The sequence below is a fragment of the Otolemur garnettii genome, unplaced genomic scaffold (genome assembly GCF_000181295.1).
Source record: "Otolemur garnettii isolate 467f Iridium unplaced genomic scaffold, OtoGar3 scaffold00001, whole genome shotgun sequence".
Classification (NCBI taxonomy): Eukaryota; Metazoa; Chordata; class Mammalia; order Primates; family Galagidae; genus Otolemur; species Otolemur garnettii.
This window is the reverse complement of record NW_003852396.1, coordinates 61951218-61972793: the sequence shown is the minus strand read 5'-3', so window position 1 is coordinate 61972793 and position 21576 is coordinate 61951218. Positions and strand designations below refer to the sequence as shown.

At 40.5% G+C, this 21576-nt stretch overlaps 1 protein-coding gene across 3 annotated transcripts in view; it reads right to left on the bottom strand.

The window, feature by feature from the left end:
* CD44 (CD44 molecule (Indian blood group)) overlaps nt 1–21576 on the bottom strand; it is an 85647-nt gene that overhangs the window by 21570 nt on the left and 42501 nt on the right. The window contains exons 4-11 of one of the 3 annotated variants that reach the window (XM_023509242.1): nt 19280–19348; nt 16063–16290; nt 9419–9547; nt 8076–8201; nt 5484–5604; nt 4882–4992; nt 1682–1827; nt 182–310 (exon numbers count right to left, since the gene is read on the bottom strand). The exons of 1 other annotated variant lie outside the window; for it this stretch is intronic. In XM_023509242.1, coding sequence (XP_023365010.1) covers nt 182–310; nt 1682–1827; nt 4882–4992; nt 5484–5604; nt 8076–8201; nt 9419–9547; nt 16063–16290; nt 19280–19348 — 1059 coding nt within the window. The remainder of the gene's footprint in view (nt 1–181; nt 311–1681; nt 1828–4881; nt 4993–5483; nt 5605–8075; nt 8202–9418; nt 9548–16062; nt 16291–19279; nt 19349–21576) is intronic. One more of the 3 variants, XM_012803646.2, reaches the window with a different exon arrangement.

Sequence of the window (21576 nt, the reverse complement as noted above, 5' to 3'; positions counted from 1 at the left end):
TTCGTATTCAGAAGAATAAGCCTATCACTCCTACCTGGAAAACTAATGTTGGAGGAAACTGCAAGTCCTTTAGGAAAGTAGATTGGTCTAAAGCCAAGGGCATGTTTCTACATATTTCTAGAGCAACAATCACTTGGCAGGTTTCAAAAACACAAGATATAAAAAGTTCAGAGGCTATTACCCATCCTTCTTTCTGTTTGATGACCTGGTCCTATTGGATGTGAGATGGGGTCGAAGTAATCAGTCCAGGAACTGTCCTCTTGACTCAGTGTTGTCATTCTCTGACTTGGGTGGTTGGCGTAGGCTGAGGCTGTTGTGACTATGCAGTTCAAGCAATTGTCAAAGTGTTAATGGGCACTTGGCTGGGGATATACTGATTTTTTTTTTTAAGATCTTATTCTCTAGACAAGACAATGAAACCATCTTCCTAGCGTAGAGGGCAAGGAAGTTGCATAAATGCAGAATGTTTTAGCAGGTTTGGATTCATTCATGCTCATTTTCTTAGAAATCAGCATGTGAACTAGAGGACAAAAGCATCAGCAACTTCTGCAGTGGATAAAGGATGAGTTATAGACATCAAGGGAAGATGAAGGAAAAGTCGTTCTTGACGCAAGCCATGCTGCCACAGTCCCCTGAGGGTGGAAGCATACGAGTCCCATCACATGATGTCATCCTGAGACAACCAGACTCCAGCAAACACACATGAGGCTACCAGTGATCTAAGGAAGAAATCAGGTGAGAGCTTCTCATGTGATAAACAAGAAAGCAAATGCCATTCATCTCAAAAACATGAATGTGATCCTTTAGAAGCATTACCTTCAAACTATGGGATTCAGGGTGTAAATGACATCTAAGAATGAAGCACACTGCTTCATTGTAAGCCAATAGAGAAGTATAAGAAGAAAAGATTATAAGAGTGTCCCTTTAGCAACAACCACACCACACAGCCAGTCACTGAATCCACTGCTCTGCCATGCACTGGAAAGCCCTTATGCATTATATTCTATATTGCAAACAAAAATATGGAAATAGTTTTCATGAATACCGACTGGGTATTTGTAATCTACACTCTTTCCAAGGCTGAGTACATTTTAATACTTATGTCACACAGAGAAAAGAATCATGCATGGGAGTTTGACCAGATTCAAGTCTAATTTCCACAATTCCACAATTCAAGATTAGAAAAGATGTCTTTTTGTTAATAGAAGGGAAAAAACCCCACTGGACATGCAAGGAGAAATTACCAAATAGACATGACCAAGTGTCATCAGACAGGGGTCATTTTTCTCATAAGTTCTGGCTCCATTTCTTTAAATACTGGGGTTCTGACAAAATGGCCTTCTCAGAGGCCAGTGTTTCATAAAACAACACTGTAAGGTCTTAACCCACATTATAGAGTAGATTCTTTGACAAAATAAAAGGCAGTATTTTATAAGATTTGGGTCTCTGCGATAGCCTCACAAGGGGATGCCCCAAACTACATCTGAAGGACCCTGTGTGTCCTTTTTGTGCTTGTACCCATTCCTGCTCAGGTGATTTGCAGTGATCACGTGATGGTTGGCTCTGTGCTAACTGCAATAGAATTTCTTAAGGAGCCTAATGTCTCATGACAATTCCTTCAGTGTCCTCCAGGCCTGACATTTAACCCAAAAGGAAGTTCCCACCCAAGTTTGCTTGTGACGCCATCCATTACCAGTCGTCTCTGCTCTTGAATGAGAGTCTTCCTTTGGCGTGTGGGGATATTCCCCGTGCCATCCGTTGCCAAACCACTGTTCTCTCTGGGTAGCTGTTTCTTCAGTTGTTCTATTAGGAGTCGCCTGGACTGTGAGAAGAAGGTCAGTTGTGAGCCTTGCTTGTCTAAGCTCCTCGCCTCCAGCTGTCTATACACATGGGGAGAAAGGTAGAGAAGGAAGGTAGCAAGGAGACAGGCAGGCCACCGATAGTCGGAAAGAGATACTGGAAATCAAGTGGCCCAATCTTTTAATTTTCCTTGTGAGGAAACAGATTCAAAGAGCATTTAATTTACTCAAAATCGTATCGTCAAATTGGTATAAAGTGAGGACTAGATTACAGCCTATGAATCCTCAGTATTCTCCTTCTTATATTGTAGCCTATGGCTTCACATATCCTATCTGAGAGGGCTATTTGTTAAAGGAATAACCTCTTGGCTCCATTTTGGGGAAAGGAACATATTGTTTGACAGTTTATGACAGGATCAGCATAGTAGGAGGCCTTCTGAATGCTGGCCGGGTAACCCCAAATCACATACTGGCAAGGCACCAGCACTGGATTTTCCCAGCGTGAAGATGTTAGGGTGGCTGGGATGCTAGCAACTCCACTGACACAGGACATGGTCATGTTCTCATGGCATCTAAAATTGCTACAATCCAAAGACCTTCCTAACGGGTACAATGAACACCATTCAGACGATGGGCACACTTGTGTGTGTTCTAACTCAAGCATTACATGAGCTATCCATGTAGCTGAAACATTTGTACCCCCGTAATATTTTGAAACAAAACTGTAAAAGAATAAAATTGCTAAAATCACTCTTGAACAAAATTAACTGAGTGGAAGAAAAACTTTTCTAGTCAATATGGGGCACTATGTACACAATAGCATTGTGTGACACTCTTAAAATCTCAACTTTTGTTCTAAAAGGACAAAATGAGTGAAATAAAATTCCATCATTGTGTCTTCAGAAAAAGTCAGAAAGTCATCAATATTTTTGTCTATAGCAACTCAGTAAATTTTGAGTTCATATAGAAAATGAGAGCCTATAAACTTGCCAAGCCAAAGCATTGGATGTATTTCATTATTGGATGTAAAACTGGATGTATTTCATTATCTTAGAGAATGGTATGTGTGAATTGATGACAGTAGAGACCCGTAAAAAATAAAACTTTCTGTCCTCATTTTACCCTTGCATTTGCCAAACCATTCCTGGGATTAACTGGTTATCCAGTGAGAGAAAAAAAAAGGCCCAGATCTCTTGGCTCAGCGCCTGTGGCTCAAGCGGCTAAGGCGCCAGCCACATACACCTAAGGTGGCGGGTTTGAATCCCCAGCCTGGGCCCGCCAAACAACAATGATGGCTGCAACCAAAAAAATAGCCGGGCGTTGTGGCAGGCGCCTGTAGTCTCAGCTACTTGGGAGGCGGAGGCAGGAGACTCGCTTGAGCCCAGGAGTTGGAGGTTGCTGTGAGCTGTGATGCCATGGCACTCTACCCAGGGGGATAGCTTGAGGCTCTGTCTCAAAAAAAAAAAAGCCCAGATCTTAAGTTTTACTTCCCACTGACTAGGTTACTACTCTTTGACAGATAATACAGTTGGAAAAACCACTAAAACTACAAAATCGGAAAAATCAATCCAAACATACTCTGTCATGTTACTCAGAGTCTATGTGAAAGAAGTCAAGAGTGTATGTTTGCGTACAGAGAATGCTATGTTTGTGTATATCAGAATATCTTCTTCCTATCGTAAGAGATGAAGGCTGATTCTTTTCTAGAGGTTGTAAAGTTCACTTGATAGAGCCTGGAAGTCACCAATCAGAATCCCTTGAAGATTTGTGAGTACCGAGTTGAGAACTGCACTTGCTGCTTTTTCTTTGTCAAGTTCCATGAAGTCTGATTTTTCGACTACTCTCTGGCACTGATACCCCGCAATGACCACTTTTTGACAACGGGCTCATTAATTCCTCTGAAGTGTAATAGCTTTCTTCTCTTTAAATAGACACTGTCTAAATAATTTCTAAGATATATTGTTATGAACCAAAGGAAACTAGTACAGCATCTTATTCCCAAGAGATTTCAGCTTGCTTTCTATTTCTTTGTCTTATCAGAAGACTCCTTTGTTAACTCAAGCCCATAATCCTTATGCAAACATCAAATCTATTGGGGTAAGTGATGGCATGTAAAGCCCGTTGGACATGTTCAGTGCAATGCCCAGGATTTATTAACCCGCATTCTAGCTGATGTCTGAAACTTTGGTTGTCTGAAGATCTCTCTCAAACCATAGTTCTAAACCCCTTTGGCGTCTAAAAGGCCATTTCCTATGTTTTCTCTTTAGGCATTTTTAAGGCTGTGAGAAAAATAATTGATCCATTGTTTTTAAAAAAGCTATAATCTGTTTTTATCCAAAATAATATTTTTAAATTTTGAATAAGATAGGCATCTCTCAGTGGGATAGAGAAAAGAAGAAGACCACATATTTCTTATTGGGTGAGGTTTTATCCTAATAGTCTAGTAATGACACTCGAGATTATTTTAGAAAACATGAGATGTTTGTAAAACAGTAGGAATAACAGTATGAGCTATGAGCATTAAAGACCCCCCCCCAAAAGGGGGGAGGGCTTAAAAATAGAAAAAGAGCAGTTGCAGAATCAAATATAGACCATGTGTGCTACCAATTTCCCTCCCAAGTGTACAGGGGATGCCTTTCTGTGAGGAACAGAATGTGGGGAGGAAAAGTGTGTTCATTAAAGATCGTCACAGAAAATAAGGTTCCCAAAGATTGTTTCACAGGTCAATCTTTCTTTCCAGATTCTACCACTCTGCACCAAAAGAACACACTCTTCATGACACATTTCCATAAACACCCATAAGTCACCCAAATGGAATCTCTAGGAATGTTTAACACAAAAATTGGATCTCAGATCTACTTTTTAAACATATTGGCCTTTGGGCAACCTAACCAGTTAGCATTTTTCTTACAATTCCTAAAAACTGTGTGTAGATTTGGCAGCTTTTCAGGCTCTGGCTCTACAAAAGATACTACTATGTGGAAACAGGAGATGTGCCCAGTATCTAAACAAATCTTCCTGTCTCTGGAATGTCTTCACTAACTCAGGTAGACCAGAGCTGCTGACTGCCATCTTTACTATTCTTGTAACATGCTGGGTCTCCCCTTCTTTACAGTGCCCATGGTGAATGAGAGGGGGGTGTGGCTCCTCGATCCAGTTTCCCCCACAACTATTAATACCACTTCTGTCTATTCTACTGTGATGTTGGTTAAATACACTGTAAGTTGTTATCAACCAACTTTTAATGACTTTGTTCGTCCATTAAAGTACATGGTATTTAACAGTTCTATGCCTAAATAGTGCCTCTAAGCATCTACTTTCAAAGATTGGAGGTGACTTCATTGATCTTTCCCAAGAGAAAATCAAGGAGGATTTCTTCAAATGAATGGGAAAATCAGTGTGGAATTTCTTCATGGTTACTTGTTATTCCACTATAACCACTTGGTCAAGAGCAGCACCGCACCATAAAACATTTTAGTATATTCATTTTTATAATGAACAACACAAAATACCCTGAGCCCAGACAGTATTGTTGATAAATGGCTCTTAAATGCAATTGAGTACCCCCATGAAACTTCACTAGGAGTTTGTGGATGAGGTGTTAATTTCCCACTGTGTCCCGATCATTGACTTTTGCAGCATCATAGGCTTTGAAGGGTAAAAAAATCTTTAAGTATGCGTAACCCATTACCAGTCATCCTTGTGGTTGTCTCAAGTAGTACTTCCGGATTTGAATGGCTTGGGTTCCACTGGGTCCAATCCTGGTTCTGTTTTGTGTGGTCAAAAACCCGTGGTGTGGTTGAAACTGTGATAACGATGATTGAGGCAATTAGGAAAATGTTATTCTTGAGCCTTCACCAGTTGTTTTGTGCATTTCTCCCTTCTGTGGTCAACACAATGAATCATCTATACCAGGTTGTATAGATGGGTACATGGGAATGGAGGGAAAGCAGAGAGCGACTTCAGCTTAATTCAGCTACTTGCTAAGCATCTCAGAGTCCTATGCATTCTGGCATAGAATACCTTGGGGTTCAGAACATGAGACATTCCAGAAAAAGTAGCCAAAGAAGCTCCAGCAGCCAGGAAGAACAGCTTTGAAAACACCAGCCCTCCACCAAGGATAAGCAAAGACGTCAGAGTTGTGCCCATCCATGCAGCCTGCAGCATCCCTCTGCACTTGAAAGCCCAAGAACTTTGTATTGCCACTGCTACCAGTGGGTCCTCAGGCTGGAGAGGTAGATACTGAAAGTGATGCAGTGATGATTATTTTATTCCATTAGTAATTTTGCTGGAGAAATAAACACCTGAATAGCCAGAGCTTTCCTATAAATGATTCCAAGAACCAATATCTACCTAAACCATCCATACGGCTGAGCTACACATTTCTGGATATTCATCAAACACCTATGTATTCTCCTCAAACACAAAACATTATCACAGGGAAGTTATTCACAGCCAATGAAAGAAAAACAAGACACACCATTCAGTAGGAAAAAAACACAGGCAACCAGCCACCATCATAGCAGCACACCAAAGAAAAAAGAGATGTCCATCCACCAGAGCCCTGATAGTGTCACCCAATGTGTTAGGGCTGGGAAGGGAGATGCATCTAACAGAAGGAACACAGTAAAAAGCATTATCAATGTCTTTTGTAAAAAGGTTATTTGCAAATCCATCCTAATTCCTTCAAATTTTATTTTGACACCCAAACAATACAAAATCCTTTCTAGAACTGTAATACTATCAGCTCTGTTTCACAAGTTCTAAATATCAAATTTAAAACCATTAACCACATTCACAGTAAGCAGGAAAAAGTGGCAGTTATCACACCCCTCAGAAAAAAAGATGGCATCCTGTTGAATTCTGTACACTGATACTAAGTAGAAAAGTAAACAAACAGGAAAATAAGCCATGGAGATTAAAAAATACTATAGGAAGTTTTTCTCTATGGCTTGACCATACGACTTACTTCGTGGTTGACCTGTTTGGGTTGCCACCGAGGAAGTTTAATTTCTCAAGTATTAAGACGTCTTCAGTAATGAGCCACCTGCAGGGCCATAGCCTCATCTCAGGCGACAGTGTAAAGCTCTAGGGTTTGGGGGTTATTTGGTTTTCTTTCTGAAGTTGCTAAAAAGAGTTCCCTTTTCTCTATAGACTAAACTCTGCATAGGAATCACATCTAAAAAATACTGCACGTAAATGTTTGTGTATAAAAATCTAGTTCGTCTCTATGGTTTGTTGTACCAATGCCATCTACTCAGTTGCCTTCAAGGCTTAAGCTGTTTTTTTCTTTTTTGAGGTCTTCCCTTCCTGGGCACTATCCATGTGAGGGTGAAACTCTCAAGTTTTAATGGGATAGACAGAACTTCAGGGACCTGTGATAGCTCATGAACTGCTATAGACTGAGGTTCAGGACTCTCAGCTCTTTTCAGCAAAGTCTTAGGTCATGACAGCTATGTGCAGAAAACTCAATTATCTGCAGAATATTAGACAAAGTTTTGCCTGTTTTTCAAATGTTTTATGGTCACGTAAAGCTCAATTTCCATCTTTTGTTCTCAAAAAATTTTATAATTGTCACAAATGTGGGTATTAGAAAAATAGTGGTTCCACTATTCGCTTTTAGTAATAGCTTGTTAACGTTCAGGTGAGCTGACATTTGCCTCTCCCATCAATGTCTTTCTGTTATATTGGTGTCCAGTTCATTTGTTAAGACTCTGGATTTGTTCCTTTGACTTCAACCATAAGACAATTCTTGAGTCCTACTGCCCATCATTTAAGCCTTACTAGGGCCTTCAATGTAGCGTCTTCTACAACTTTTAATTACTAGCCTGCTAATCGCCTTCTCTAAGCCTATTGTTCCAACAGCCCATCAGCTTCTTGAAAGCAAAGGCTCTTGCTTGTTTTCTTCTTTATGTTCCCTGCGTTTAGCGCAGTCGGTATACAATATTATTATCATGTTTAATATGTCCCTTCTCTGACAAAGCTTGATAATTTAAAGAGATTCTGTAGCAGAAGACCTCATAGATAAAACGGGAAGAACATGAGGCATGAGAAATTCTAAAGGAGATATATTTATCCCCTAAATATATTTTGGCTTCCATTCAAAAACTTCTATTTCTTCTTCCACAATCTCATTAGGGTATAACTAAGGTATAATCACAGGTTCACTCACTTTCCACATAACTATTTCCCAAGAGAGAGACTATTCATATTTGGCATCACTCAGTAATCAGTAAGCCTTGAATAAAAGGTTCTACTGTAATTGATTGTTCTTACTGGTACTGGAGATAAAATCTTCATCATCATCAATGCCTGATCCAGAAAAACTGATGGGTTTGTCTCTTTCATCTTCATTTTCTTCATTTGGCTCCCAGCCTGCTGAGATGGTATTTGAATCCGTACCTGTTGTGGTGACTTGCATTAGTGGTTGAGCAGAATGCCAAGCAACCCACTTGCAAAGGAAGGAAATCAGGCACAGAAGGCATAACGAGTTTCCCAGGATTTTAAAAACAAAGTGAGAAAGTTGACTTATGTGCCCGGAATTCTCAGGCCTTGGCTCTGAAGCTAATATATAGATCTCACAACAATTGGCTATGCTCCTTACAGCTGAACATTCTTTTCAAGGGAAGCTAAAGGAGTAAATACGGATGCAACCCCACAAAATGATATTTTTTTAAAGCCAATGAAAACTCCCTTATGCTTTCAGAGGCATTTATTAACTCGCTAAGCACATGCCATTAAAGATAGGATGTCAAAGACAGAATGGAAAAAATTCACATGGGCCTATTTTCGTTGTCAAGATACCTTCAGAAAAACCTTGGAATGTAAACCCGTTTCCATCATTTCTAAAATCTCACAGTTGTATTCACAATTCACTAATCAATTGTTTATCTTCTCCAGCAACAGATCACTATAATTCTAAATGCGAATGGAAGCCATACTGCACTTCCCAACAATACTTGAGCACAGAGCAAAAAAAGTTCAGTCAATTAGCAGAGAAATAATTCCTGGCATTTGTTAACTAATCAAAAGGGTTCACTACTATAGATTGTACTTGAGATTTGAAAAATTATCACTTTTTCCTTTTTGATGCAATCATAAAAAAGGAGACAGAAATCTTCCACTTCCTCTCAGTGACTACTGTCTAGAAGATATCCCTTTACTGAAAAAGAGATTTCCTGCATTTTGGATGAGATTCAGGCTATCTTAGGAAATAACCATTTGCCTTTTTATAGGATTAGTTTCTACCCCAATGATGGTTCCATTGATGAATATTTCCTATATTTTTTCATATCTATGCTATTTTATTTTTTCATGAAAAGTCAAACATGTTTGTGACTTTGGTAATTTTAGAGAAATATGTGAGTAATCCTTCAGAGTCACAGTTTTCTTTCGTCATCAAGAAAAACCCAATGTAGCCTTTTCCTGGGCTACATTAATCCTATAGGGTAAAAGAAGAAATCTGCTTATTAGTGCTATGAAATCAAACACAGATCTCAGAGCTCATGAGCATTTGTGAGTACAAAATTAAGTAGGTTTTAACAACATCCCACAAGTCAATGAAAATTAGTAAAGACTGTCAAGAAAAGGTATGATATGAGATAATCAGAACTCATTACCAGCCATTTGTGTTGTTGTGTGAAGATGATTCTTGGACTCTGATGGTTGAAACAACCATGAAAACCAATGGTAGGATTCTTGCCTCTTGGTGGTTGTTTCAGGAGTTGTAGCACTAGAGCTCATCAAAGCTGTTGTAACCACGACTGAATCAATTGTTGAGAGATTAATTAATTGCAAGTTCCTACTGAATATTCTTGTATTCTTTTACTACTCAAGAGAGTCATCTATATTTGATATAGATGGTGTAAAGAGTAGGAAAAAGCAAAGAAATTCCTTTTATTTAGTAGCCCAAACTGGAGTTCATAAAATGTCAGAGATGGGAGGACCTTAAATATCATCTGGTTCATTCCCCTTAACTTAGAGACAAAAAGTTTGTGCTCCAAAGAGCTTCTGACTTGTCTGAAGTCAGAAGGCTAATTAGCAACAGAGGGGTCTTAAGGAGAGTGTGAAAGCTGTTTTGAGTTTTGAAATTATATAACATAAAAAAGGTATTAAGTTTTTCTCTCTGGATTTATGAGGCCAAACTAGGACCTCCAGTGACAATTTCAGGGAGATGGATGTTCTTTCAAATATTAGATGTGAGAAACCAAAGGTATGATCTATCCAGCAATGAACTTCTTTGTATAGTATTAGGTTCCCCTAATCATCAGAAAGATCACTTGGCAGGAAAGTTGTGTAAGAGATTAAATGATTAAGAGTGTTGACTGAACCAGACCATTTAACATCCTTTCCAAATCTGAGAGTTTAAGATTCTAAAACCCAGCTCTTCAGAGTGCTAGCTCCTTAATCTTCCACACAATCTATCTTGTGCAACCAATATCATCCTCCAAGAATTTGGGATATGATATTTCTGCCAGCAGTCACAGACACCTCATCCCAACCATCCAAAACACAGGGAAGAATGACATAGAGGTAGAACATTTTAAAACCCCCAAAACAAAGAACTTCCACTTTTTTCTTTAGAGTCTAAGTCCTCTAAGAACCTTTCCCATGATCATCTCCTGTATGTACAAATCAACCCCAGATTCTGTAAAGCGGTAAGTACAGAACATTTTGAGTCCTATTTTTGAAAATAGGATAATCAAACAGGAGATGAAGAGCCCACTGATAAGCCCAAAAGCAAGAGTCTTGATTTGAAAACTTCCAAAGACTGCCACTTCTGCAACCCTAAGATGCCGAAGAATATTAGACAGTAGAATAGTAGACAAAACGCACAGAACAAGTTCAAGCAGAGAGGCTGAAACCATCACGAAATCCCCAACGCGAAAAGGAAAGTGAGTTAGATTTCCTTTTATCAACTAACAAGAAAGCCCAGAATTGACCCAAGATGAAACACTGCCAAGAAGACGTTTTCCTTCACATTGTTTGTCCTAGGAAGATAAACATTGTGAAAATTGAAAAATAGCATTATTTTCATTATTCTGCAATCCTTCTCTCCCACTTCCCACCCCGGTGTGATCTTAATCACTGTGATAAGAGAAGCATAACATTAACATCAGCACTGTTTTCCTTACAGGATTATAGAAATAAAGGATATAATGTATCCACCGTCTTCTAAACTCAACAAACGTAAAGAACCAATTTTCCATTTGTATTACTCCCCTCTGCAGAAAGAAATGCCTGGTTATTTTGAAATATGTTTATTTCTTCCCTCAGTGAAAGTTAATGAAGACATGCCCGTAAACTCCCACTGATAGATAGTTTTGAATCTTTTCCCCTCAAAGTTCCCATATCAAAACACTTTGCAGAGATTTAGAGCTAATAGCCAAATATCCAAGGCACTTATTAGAGGCCTAGACTCTACTGTAGAGCAAGAGGTCCTTTCCTAACTTTACACTTGAGGTTTTTAAGTGCCCAAAGAAGTGCTCAGGGCCTATACTTTACTAGCAGAGGGAAATCTGCATTTCCTTCAATTATTATTGACATGATATTAGCTCAGCAGAATGTAGAAGCATGCATTTTCCAATAGGCTTCTTTCTAGAGGACATTTCTGAATGACTCCCATAGTCAATTCATTCATCGTTTTTCATCGTTTTATTTGCTCATTCAATCATTCATTCATAGGATTTTTTTCCTCCTCAAAAAGAAAAATAATCCTGATTTTATGTGGATGTTGCTAAAAGGAAAACAAACAGGGCATTTAAGAGTATCCAGTCACATCCCCAGGTCCACAAGCTTCTTTGAAGGAGGAAATGGTACCCGACTCTGCTCTTACTACAGATGGTGAAGGAGCAGCAGTGGGGAACTTTGGCATGATAAGGGACAGCCTTGGCCTTAACAGCAAAAGATGAAATAGTTTACCTATATTTGCTGTTGTTGTGAGATCCTGAGTCTTAGGCTGTGAATTACCAAACCAGAACCACCTCCAATTATTTTGCTCCTGAGTTGCTGTGTGGCTGTTGGAGTGCACAGTCGAGGTAACTGGATCAATTGTGAAAATATCATTTAGTGAGGTTCCCTCTAAAAAAAAACCCTTTACTTTTAGTTCTGTCTATATATGATGCCTGTATCTATTATTGAATCAAAATGAGAAAAGAAAATCTGGGCCTAGTTTCATCTTTCCAGCCTCTAAAGTCTCCCAGAATGTCAGAACAACATCAGAAATGCCAGTTCCATATGGATAGCAGCGCAGTGCTTCTCACTCTTCACACTAAACCCCCTGGATTCATGCTCTCAGCAAAATCAAGCAGCAACTGAATACCCTGTCATGGGAGGGGTTTTTTTATTTACTTGATTGGGTGATCAAGCCATACACTGGAGGCCTTAGAAGCGACATTTCCAAAGGTTGCTTTCCCCCATTTATCTTGGAGTATCTTTGGGTTTGCCTGCCTGTGTCTTTCAAATCTGTCTAGCACTGTCCCCAGCTGGTGATGACAACTGGCATTTCAAAGCTCCACCTACACTTGTCAACAAATCAAACTTTATACTTAAGCATGAACTTTTGCAAAAAGGGTGTATTCAAAGTGTTGGAATTAGATAAAGCTTCCTCAAGTAGCCATCTATCACTTCTGCCACTCTGGACTCTAATTCAGTCTATGTTTTTGGAGGAAAGAAAACCCCAAACTGCTAAAGTGAGAGAAATTCTAGACTATTTTCAAATTAGAGAAGGATAATCAGTGACATTTTGCAATTTGAGAGCTTCCATTTGACTCTCTAGTTTGATTTGAGTTCGGCATGTTCTCCTACTGAAGTAGAGTGGCAAACATCGTGGAGACAAACCTCTAAGCCAACTGAGATTAAAAAAAAAAAACACATTTTAAGTCATACATTCCTTGAAAATCTGATATAAGCTATGGTCTCTCTCTCTTCAAACCAGAGACCCTATATATGCATACTCTCAAAATTTTACATGTTATTTAAGGGGTTCTTGAGTACCTTACATCCTTATCTTTGAACCTACTGGAAGTCCACGAACCCTGGGTTAAAAACTTTGACTCTACATATCCCAAATGCCAACAACTGGCGCAATGTGTTCTGTGTTATGAAGAACACATCAGAGGTCAGGACACAGAGTAGGGCGACAGGAGCCAAATACACCTGCAATGCTCCCAGATAAACCTGAGCATCCCTCAGGAATTGCAGACACCCCATTCTCACACCAGAAACTTCACGACAGAAGCGAACTTCCCTCCACCTTCACCCTAGAAAATCCATAGAAGTGGAAGTAAACCCACGTGACAAGATAGAAATAGGCATGATTTCTGTCTTCCTGAATGGAGCTGTGTGAGACTCGGAAAAAATGGGAAAAGCTACTGGTTAGCCAACAGAGTTTACAGGTCTCCCCACCCCAGTAAGTCATGCCAGACCCTCCCCAAAATGATTCCTTTGACACCCAGAAGATAAGGAAATAGAGTGTTCCAAGGCAGGAGTCTGCTTCCTGAATTAGTTTAGCTTTCTGGATTCCAGAGAGTTGCGGATCACCAATAGGAAGAGGCTGAGGACACGCCTCCAGGAGGGCCCTTCCAAAAATAACATTGAGAATATTTACAGCTGCAAGTCCAAAGCTACCCAGATGGTTGTTCTTATTAGTCTTCCCTATTACCACCCACTAAGGACCCTCAAGAAAAGAATGAGCCAGCTGAGCCAAAGGCAGGCTTCTTCTGTGCACTCAGCCAGCCCCCCCTTGACCTCTGCCCCCTTGCAGTGCGGGAGGGAGGGTTTGCAGTCACTCCCTCTCTTGTCTGTCCCAGCTCTCAGTCCAACAGCGATAAGGTTTTGGGAATCTCCTCACTAGACTCTGAAAGCACAATTCTACTTAGGACTCATCAGCGCTAACTTTTCCTGGTATGACATTCAAGTTTCCACTGGTTGGTTTCTTTCATGCCCTTCTTTGCATAAATGAATCTTCCTGGCACTGCCATTGGTCTTCATGGATCCTATGGTATTTTTTTTTAACTCCATTTTTTTTTATTATTATTAAATCACAGCTGTGTACATTAATGCAATCATGGGGTACAATGTGCTGGGTTTATATACAATTTGACATGTTTTCATCCAACTGGTTAACATAACCTTCACGGCATTGTCTTAGTTATTGTATTAAGACATTTATATTCTACACCTAGAAAATTTCACATGTACCCTTGTAAGATCCTATGGTATTTTAATGACTCTCAGGTTAGCCCTGGACTCATCTGAGAGACAAATTAGTCTCCTCTTCTGTAACAACTGGAAGAAACTCAGCTAAGTGCTCTGGAAGGAGGAAAAAATAATTCTTTTCTCAACTCAAATCCTGAACTACATTTAGGTTAAGTCTCATAGCTCTTCTTTTCCTTGATTTCTGAACTTGGAGTAATATGTCATCTCCATGAAGAGAGGTCCACCTCTGAGTTCCCAGGAACTATAGCAGCGTCCAGCACAGAGAAGACCTCAAATGTTACTTGAATGAATAAAATAAATAAATATTTCACTAATCCTTACTTTTTCTCAGTATCACTTGCTCAGTGTTTACCAAGCATTCAAATAGCTTTAGGACATGGTCTGTAAGTCCTTAAAATAAATGTGTGGATTAACTAAGGCAGGAAAGAGGCAGTGTTTAGGAGATGTGATATAGAGGTTAATAAAATATGCCTACTGCCTGTTCGAAAATGCATGTGAAATACTGTTTTATACAGGCTATTTGTGGCTTGAATGTTCATCTAGTCTTGACAAGTTATGTCTCATCATGGTACTTTAGGGCAGACCTGTTCTGCTTCCTGCTGAGACCACTAATTACTATGTTTGCCAAAATTTGCCAAAATTGCACGCCCTAATGATAAACACCTCCAACGTATTAATAGTTACTTGCAAACGGCAAGGCACTGAAGAAGCACCAGGTAACCAGCACACGACCTGGTTGGTTCGCAGGAGCTCTCTCAAGAACGGTTGCCCATGGGACTGCAAACAGTAAGGTGATATGATCTCCAAATAATAATCCAATAATCCAGGAAAGCAGGAGCAGTTTGAAAATACTTGCTTTTCAACATGCTTCAAAGACTCTTCAGGGAATCATAGGAACCCCAAGCCTATTTATATCACCCCTTCCTCCTCAGCCAGTGACTAACAGAAATTTAAAACACCGTTGAGCAAGTAACCTTAAATTAAATCAGAGTGCTGTGTATGTTCCCCGGCTTCTGGGTGACAAGGAATAGAAAGGGTCCTGTCTTGAGGATTCTCAAGCCAGGTGTTTCTTGCCACGCCATCTGGAGGCAAGAGTTCCACCCTTCGGGAGCTGCAGCCAGGAAAAGAGAAAACCCACACCATACTAGGAAAAGAGCTTGGAGATTGCAAGCGCCCTTCGCGAGTCTGATGAATCCTTCACAGAAGGCACGCAGCCAATCTGAAAACCTGTTTCAAAACAAACCCCAGAGGGAAAACAAAAAAAAGGAAGCAAAGAAAGAGACAAGAGGGGGACGTAAACACTGGCCAATGGAAGGGAAGCACGAGGGACAGAAGCCCGGAAAAAATCGAATGCCGTGTTTACACAGTTCCACTCTTGTAGCCCCCAGTAATGAATGACCCGCCCACACCATTAAGCATTAAGAACTTGCCCCAGTAGGTTGAAATGCAGAACTCTTACGCTTATTTACTCTGATCATGAAACTCCACCAGATATGCTTCCTTGGGTCAAAGATAAAGGAATTATTTAGTGATTCGTGGTGGATGAATACGACTGAGTAGTATACAACCAACACGAGTATAAAACACAAAGTTAAGTGAATAAAGGAGCCCATGGAATGGTATGCGTACGCTGTGACCCCAACTTTACAGAAATACTCTTATCTGGAGGAGGATAAGAACAAGATAGAAACAAGGAAAAAAAAAATCTTTCTTGTAACAAGCTTGAATTGTCGTCATATGCACAGGGACAAGAGAATATGGAGAGGTCTTCTGAAAAAAAAAAAAAAAAACAAACTTTCCAATATGGTACTTCTTACCCCAAGGTAAGAAAAACAGAGTTACAGATGGGAAAAACATGTAGGCAGTTGCAGGCAATGCATGTGGAGCCCTGGCGACCACAACGGCCACCTTTCCAAATGTGAACCATGTCTACATGTGTAGAGACAGAAGAAAACTCAACACGTGAATGCCTAAGACTCAGGAAGGTCAGAGATATTTTGACAAAGAATCACTATGGGAAAGCACAACCATTCATTCTCCTTACTGGTAGCCGGGGCCCTCTCTGTGTTGTCAGAGAACCAGGGCGTGTCTGGGTCTGGGTAAGCTGTGGGGAGGTGGGTGTGGAAGATGCTGTAGCCTCCCGATGTGCTCCTCTCACTGGGGGATCCGCTGCTCACATCGTCGTCCGTGGGGTTGCTGGGGTTGATGTCCTCAGGGTTCGTTCTGTATTCTCCTTTCTTGCTGTAGCGAGTGCCATCTCGGTTGACAATGGCTGGGAGAGAGAGAAGGTACCTTCAGAACGTCACGGCTGATATTTGCAGTATGGGAAAGGTGGTGCGTTACCGTACACGTGGAACAGGGACTTGAGAGCTATTTTCTTTTGTAATAAGAAAAACCACATTGCGTGTTAGAAGAGAGTGGCTGATGCACTAAGAAAGTCTCCTGTCCCCTGCCCCCATGCACCCTGGAAGGGAACAGGGAGGGAAAGGGGAAGTTCTGGGAAGTCCTGGTGTTTGAATCCCAGATTCCTATAGCCCTAGCGAGGTAACTCTCTGAGCTTCAATTTCCTGGCTCATAAAATGGGGATAATGTAGCACTACCTTCTGGATGGGGTTGTGTAAGTACACTGCTCAGCATGACGGATGTTCAATGATCATCATCCTCCCACCTGGTTCCCTGCTGTCCCTTCTGAATGCATGTAAGATTCGGTGCTATTAATTCCATGTATTCCCCAAACAGATCTGAAGTAGAAGACAAGGAGCCCCAGAGAGAAGATACATTTGCAGACCATTGAAGACTTAGATTTTCTTTTGTAAGGGGTAGGAAATCAGTTCCCCTTCTGACTAGGGAATCAGTTAAGTCTAACTACCGCCAGACCTTCTGCTGTCCTCTGTTAAATTCAACCTTGAAATTAATGAGCACAGATACATAAAAGAACAAACTCTTTGGGTTAAGCAAGCAAATGACTAGAACACATGGAAAGAGAAAAAGCAAGAATGAATTTGTTCATTGTCCCTTTTTTGAAATATTTGCAGTCCTGGCCCGAGCAAGAGCAAGACCCTGTCTCTATTAAAAGTAGAAAAAGTAGCTGGGCATTGTGGTGGGTGCCTGTAGCCCTGGCTTCTTGGGAAGCTGAGGCAAGAGGATCACTTGAGCCCAGGAGTTTGAAGTTGCTGTGAGCTATGATGATGCCACAGCCCTCAAGCCCAGGGTGAAAGACTGACACTCTGTCTATAAATATCAAATCAAAACAACAATACAAATTTAAAAAAGGAATATTTGGTGCGTTCCAATCTGGGCCTCTCATTATACAAGTGTGCCTTTAACTGGGATGCCCTGTACTGCATTGGTGGGACTCAAGATTCTTTTTACCTACTATCCAGCTTACTTTAGTGCAGCGGTTCTTAACAGGAACTGTATTAAAGGGCTGCGGCATTAGGAAGGTTGAGAACCACTGCTCTAGTGGAACTATTGATAACACATAAATGAAAAACAATTCCAGAGTGTCAATCACTCTGATAATCTCTGTAGATGAAGATCTGGTAAGGAAATACGATTGACCAAACTCACACGGGTCTAGAATTAAGAGATCTGTGGGAATTAAAGAAACAGAGCGCCCTTATTGAACATCTATTATGGGCCATACATTAGACATAGTCTTGTTCAAATCTCATGCCTGCAATTGTGGCACTCTGGGAGGCTGAGGCAGGTGGATAGCCTGAGCTTAGGAGTTTGAGACCAGCCTGAGCAAGAGAGAGACCCTGAAACCTAGTCTCTACTAAAGATAGAACAAACTAGCCTGACATTATGGTGGGTGCTTGTAGCCCCAGCTACTTGGGAGGCTGAGGCAAGAGGGTTGCTCAAGCCCTAGAGTTGGAGGTTACTGTGAAGGCTGATGCCACAGTGCTCAACCCTAAAGTGACAGAATAAGACTCCGTCTCAGAAAAAGAAAAAATAAAAACATTCCATGACAATTCTCATATGTTGTTCCATTACACATATGAGAACACTGACAAAGTAAACCATTCCTCTAAGCTCACACACATGGTAAGGAACTAGGATTTCACACCAGGCCTGACAGCACATCTTGAATTGTAGCCATTGGGCTTCGAGGCTTCCTTCCCCTTTCTATTGGAAAGTACAGACAGGCCTGGAACAATTCTTTACATAACAGTGGGTGGCTGGATTTGTATGATCTAGGAAGATTCTCATTCCCCTGCCACTGCCACCACCATGCTATGAGCACTGCCGACATCCAGCTCTGAGGACACAGAAATCAGGCCTCCCCAGCACTGTGCTGCTTGCCTCCAAATTGAGGCTCAGAGGCACCAAGATCAGGGTTAGCAGACTGACCTATTTAAAAGTTCTGGTGAGGCTTGACGCCCTTCACTCAGGGGTTAGGGAGCTGGCCACATACATTGAGGCAGGTGGGTTCAAACCCAGCCTGAGCCTGCTAAACAACAATGACAACTGCAACCAAAAAACAGCCAGGCGTTGTGGTGGGCACCTGTAGTCCCAGCTACTTGGGAGGCCTAGGCAAGAGAATCACTTAAGCCCAAGAGTTCTAGGTTGGTATGAGCTATGACACCATGGCACTCTCAATAAATAAATAAATAAAAATAAAAGTTCTGATTGATATTTTCAGACTTCTAAAGTATTAGATACATCCCTGTACAGATTGGATGATTTGAAATAGATACAGTATAAGTAATGGTGAAACCTTTATCAGGACGTTTACACTCTTCATAAATATCTTTCAATACTTCAGTTATATGAGATAATTCCTATGTAGGGTCAGAACATCCCTACCCTTGACATATTCTAAATCTCCCTCCATAAGAGAGAGCAGATTCAGCGTGTTTAATTTTTCTTACATTTAAATTTATCATAGAGGTTGCTTTCTTTTTATGACAAGGGATGATGGTCTATTCTACAACCAGTTCCTTTTTACAAATGAATGTATGTAAGTAGGAAAGAACAAGTCAACTAAATGGAAACTATCAAGCTGTGTGCATAGATACACACAAAAAATGTGAAAGTGGTTTCTAAATGACTGAAGTTGGAGGAACAAGGCATTAGAGGAATCAGGGAGCAGTTTTAAGGCCCAGAAGAAAAAGGGGAAGGGATACTGAATGGTGGCCAACCATCCCTAGCCTTAGGGAAATGACTAATATTCTATTCAAAGAGAAACCATAGAGAACACACCTAATCCTTTTCCCAAGAATGAGAAAACTCAATTAACGTTTAGACCAGATACGTACTTATGGTAATTGGTCCATCAAAGGCATTGGGCAGGTCTGTGACTGATGTACAATCTTCTCCCTCCGGAGCTGTGGGGTTGGGGGGAAAAAAAAAAAAAGCATGAGACCTCTTTAAAACTCTGAGCAAAATTCATTGCAATGTCTATTCGTCACTTAGGATGGAGTTTTATTATAACTTGTCCCAAATAACTTACACCAAATAAGTCTACTATGAACTTCTCTGCCCCTTATGACACATTTTCCATTTTTATTTCATTTCATACATTTCTGGAAACATAACTTACCACCTCCACCCCAGAAAATTCATTCATTAACAAATACACGTGTTCTGTATCAGGCACGAAGGATGCCAGGGGGTACAATTGTGAATAAAATAAACATGCAGCGTTCATGAGAGAGGGTTTTTTTTTTTTTTTAATCTGCTGTTATAAAGGTAAAGTGGGAACACTGTATAAAATCTTAAAAATAAAGAAATATATTGACATGAACTATCACGAGAAAAGCATTTATAATTTCAGAAATCTACAGGAATGATGGGAAAGTACGGCAGACACTCCTGCCCAAATGTTCATTTGTGAGAAGAGAGTTAAAATGGCATCTGAGAGTTAAAATAACCTAATTGAGGAGTAATTTACTTGATTAGAATATTTACAAACAAATAAATCTCTAGTCCTTCATTGGTGATTTGTTCATCGAGCTGGTCTTTCTAAGGACTTGCTCTGTGTAGACCACTTCTCAACACGTGGCTTCACAGAGTGGCCCCCTTTAGTCTAAGCCCCTCAAGAGTTTCCTGAGATTGCTGTTTTGGTGCATGTTATCAAGGGCACCTGCGGCTTCTTTTTCATTTATTTTCTATTCTTTCACCCTCTCCTTCAGGAGTAAGGATGTCCTGCAGGCCTGTCTGATCACCCATAGGTGTTATTGCCCGGCCCAGAGTGAGGCCCTCCAAAACGGCCCTGGAAATTGCATTCTGCCTGCCATGCCTTAGGTCTTAAAAGCAGATGGCACAGTGGCTTAATCAACCATTCCGTTCATGCCAAAATGCTCCACTCAGGGACTAGAACTTGTGTTGAGATCTAAAAACTCAGATAGCTTTAAACTGGTTTTGCTGTTATGGGAAGGTTGGATCTATTTGTGTATTGCAGCTTTTATGCTGGATCTGTGTGTGTGTGTGTGGTGGTGGTGGTGGTGGTGGGGGTGTATAAATACTTAAATGTAAAATGGCAGTCTGTTAGAGTAGATTCTCCCGGAGCTGCTTTTGGCAAAGAGGAAAGAAGAAAGAGATGGGTAAATGAATGGATGGATGGAGGGGTGGAGGCGGCAGGCAGGCCCTCACTGCTATCACAAGGACAGCTGTTATCACAGTATTTGGTGTGTCCTGCCATAAAGTGTTGAGTTCTCATAACAATGAACAAAAATACAAGTTGAACAAAACAGGTTTTGTTTGCCTTCCAGCACTGGGAAACATCAACATCTTTTTCCAGCAAGCACAACAAAGACATTAACCTCCAAAATGGTCTCCAACAAAGACATTAACCTCCAAAATGGTCTCCAACAAAGACATTAACCTCCAAAATGGTCTGTAAATACGTACAAGTCAAGAAGCCCTTAGATAAATCCTAAGTGGTAATGTATAAGAAATGATTAAAGAAAGCTATGACATAACTATTCATTTACTCTTCTTTTTTTTTTTTTTTTTTTTGGCGGAGGCTGAGTTTGAACCCACCATCTCATATGGGGCCAGCACCTTACCCCTTTGAGCCACGGACACCGCCGAATCATTTACTCTTTTTAATCATCTACTCAACACTATACACAACATATAAGAAAAAAGGAGACAAAAGATGAACATGTTTCTGTCATGGTGGGGGGTAGGAAGAGAAATAATAATGTTTCTTTAGCTTTTTACAGTTTTTAAAAAAAAAATTCAAAAATTTTCTTACTTGAAAATAAAGGTGTATTGCCCACACAAGAGAAAAACTCAATGCAATTCAAGTCGGGGGAAGACAGAAGGGGAGGGGAGAGGAAGGAGGAGGGAGTGGGATTGGTGTGTCTCACCTAATGGGGACAATGTAAGGGTATATGGCAGACTTCTGGGTGAGGGACACAACTACAAGGGGGACTTTACCTAACAAAGGTAAACATTGTAACCTAATCCTTTGTACCCTCATATGAATCTGAAATTTAAAAATAGAAATACTAAAAAAAAAAACAAAAAACAAAATAAAATGCCTAAGAGAGAAAGAAAAGAAAGAAAGAGAGAGAGAGAGAGAAGAAAAGAGGAGAGGAGAGGGGAG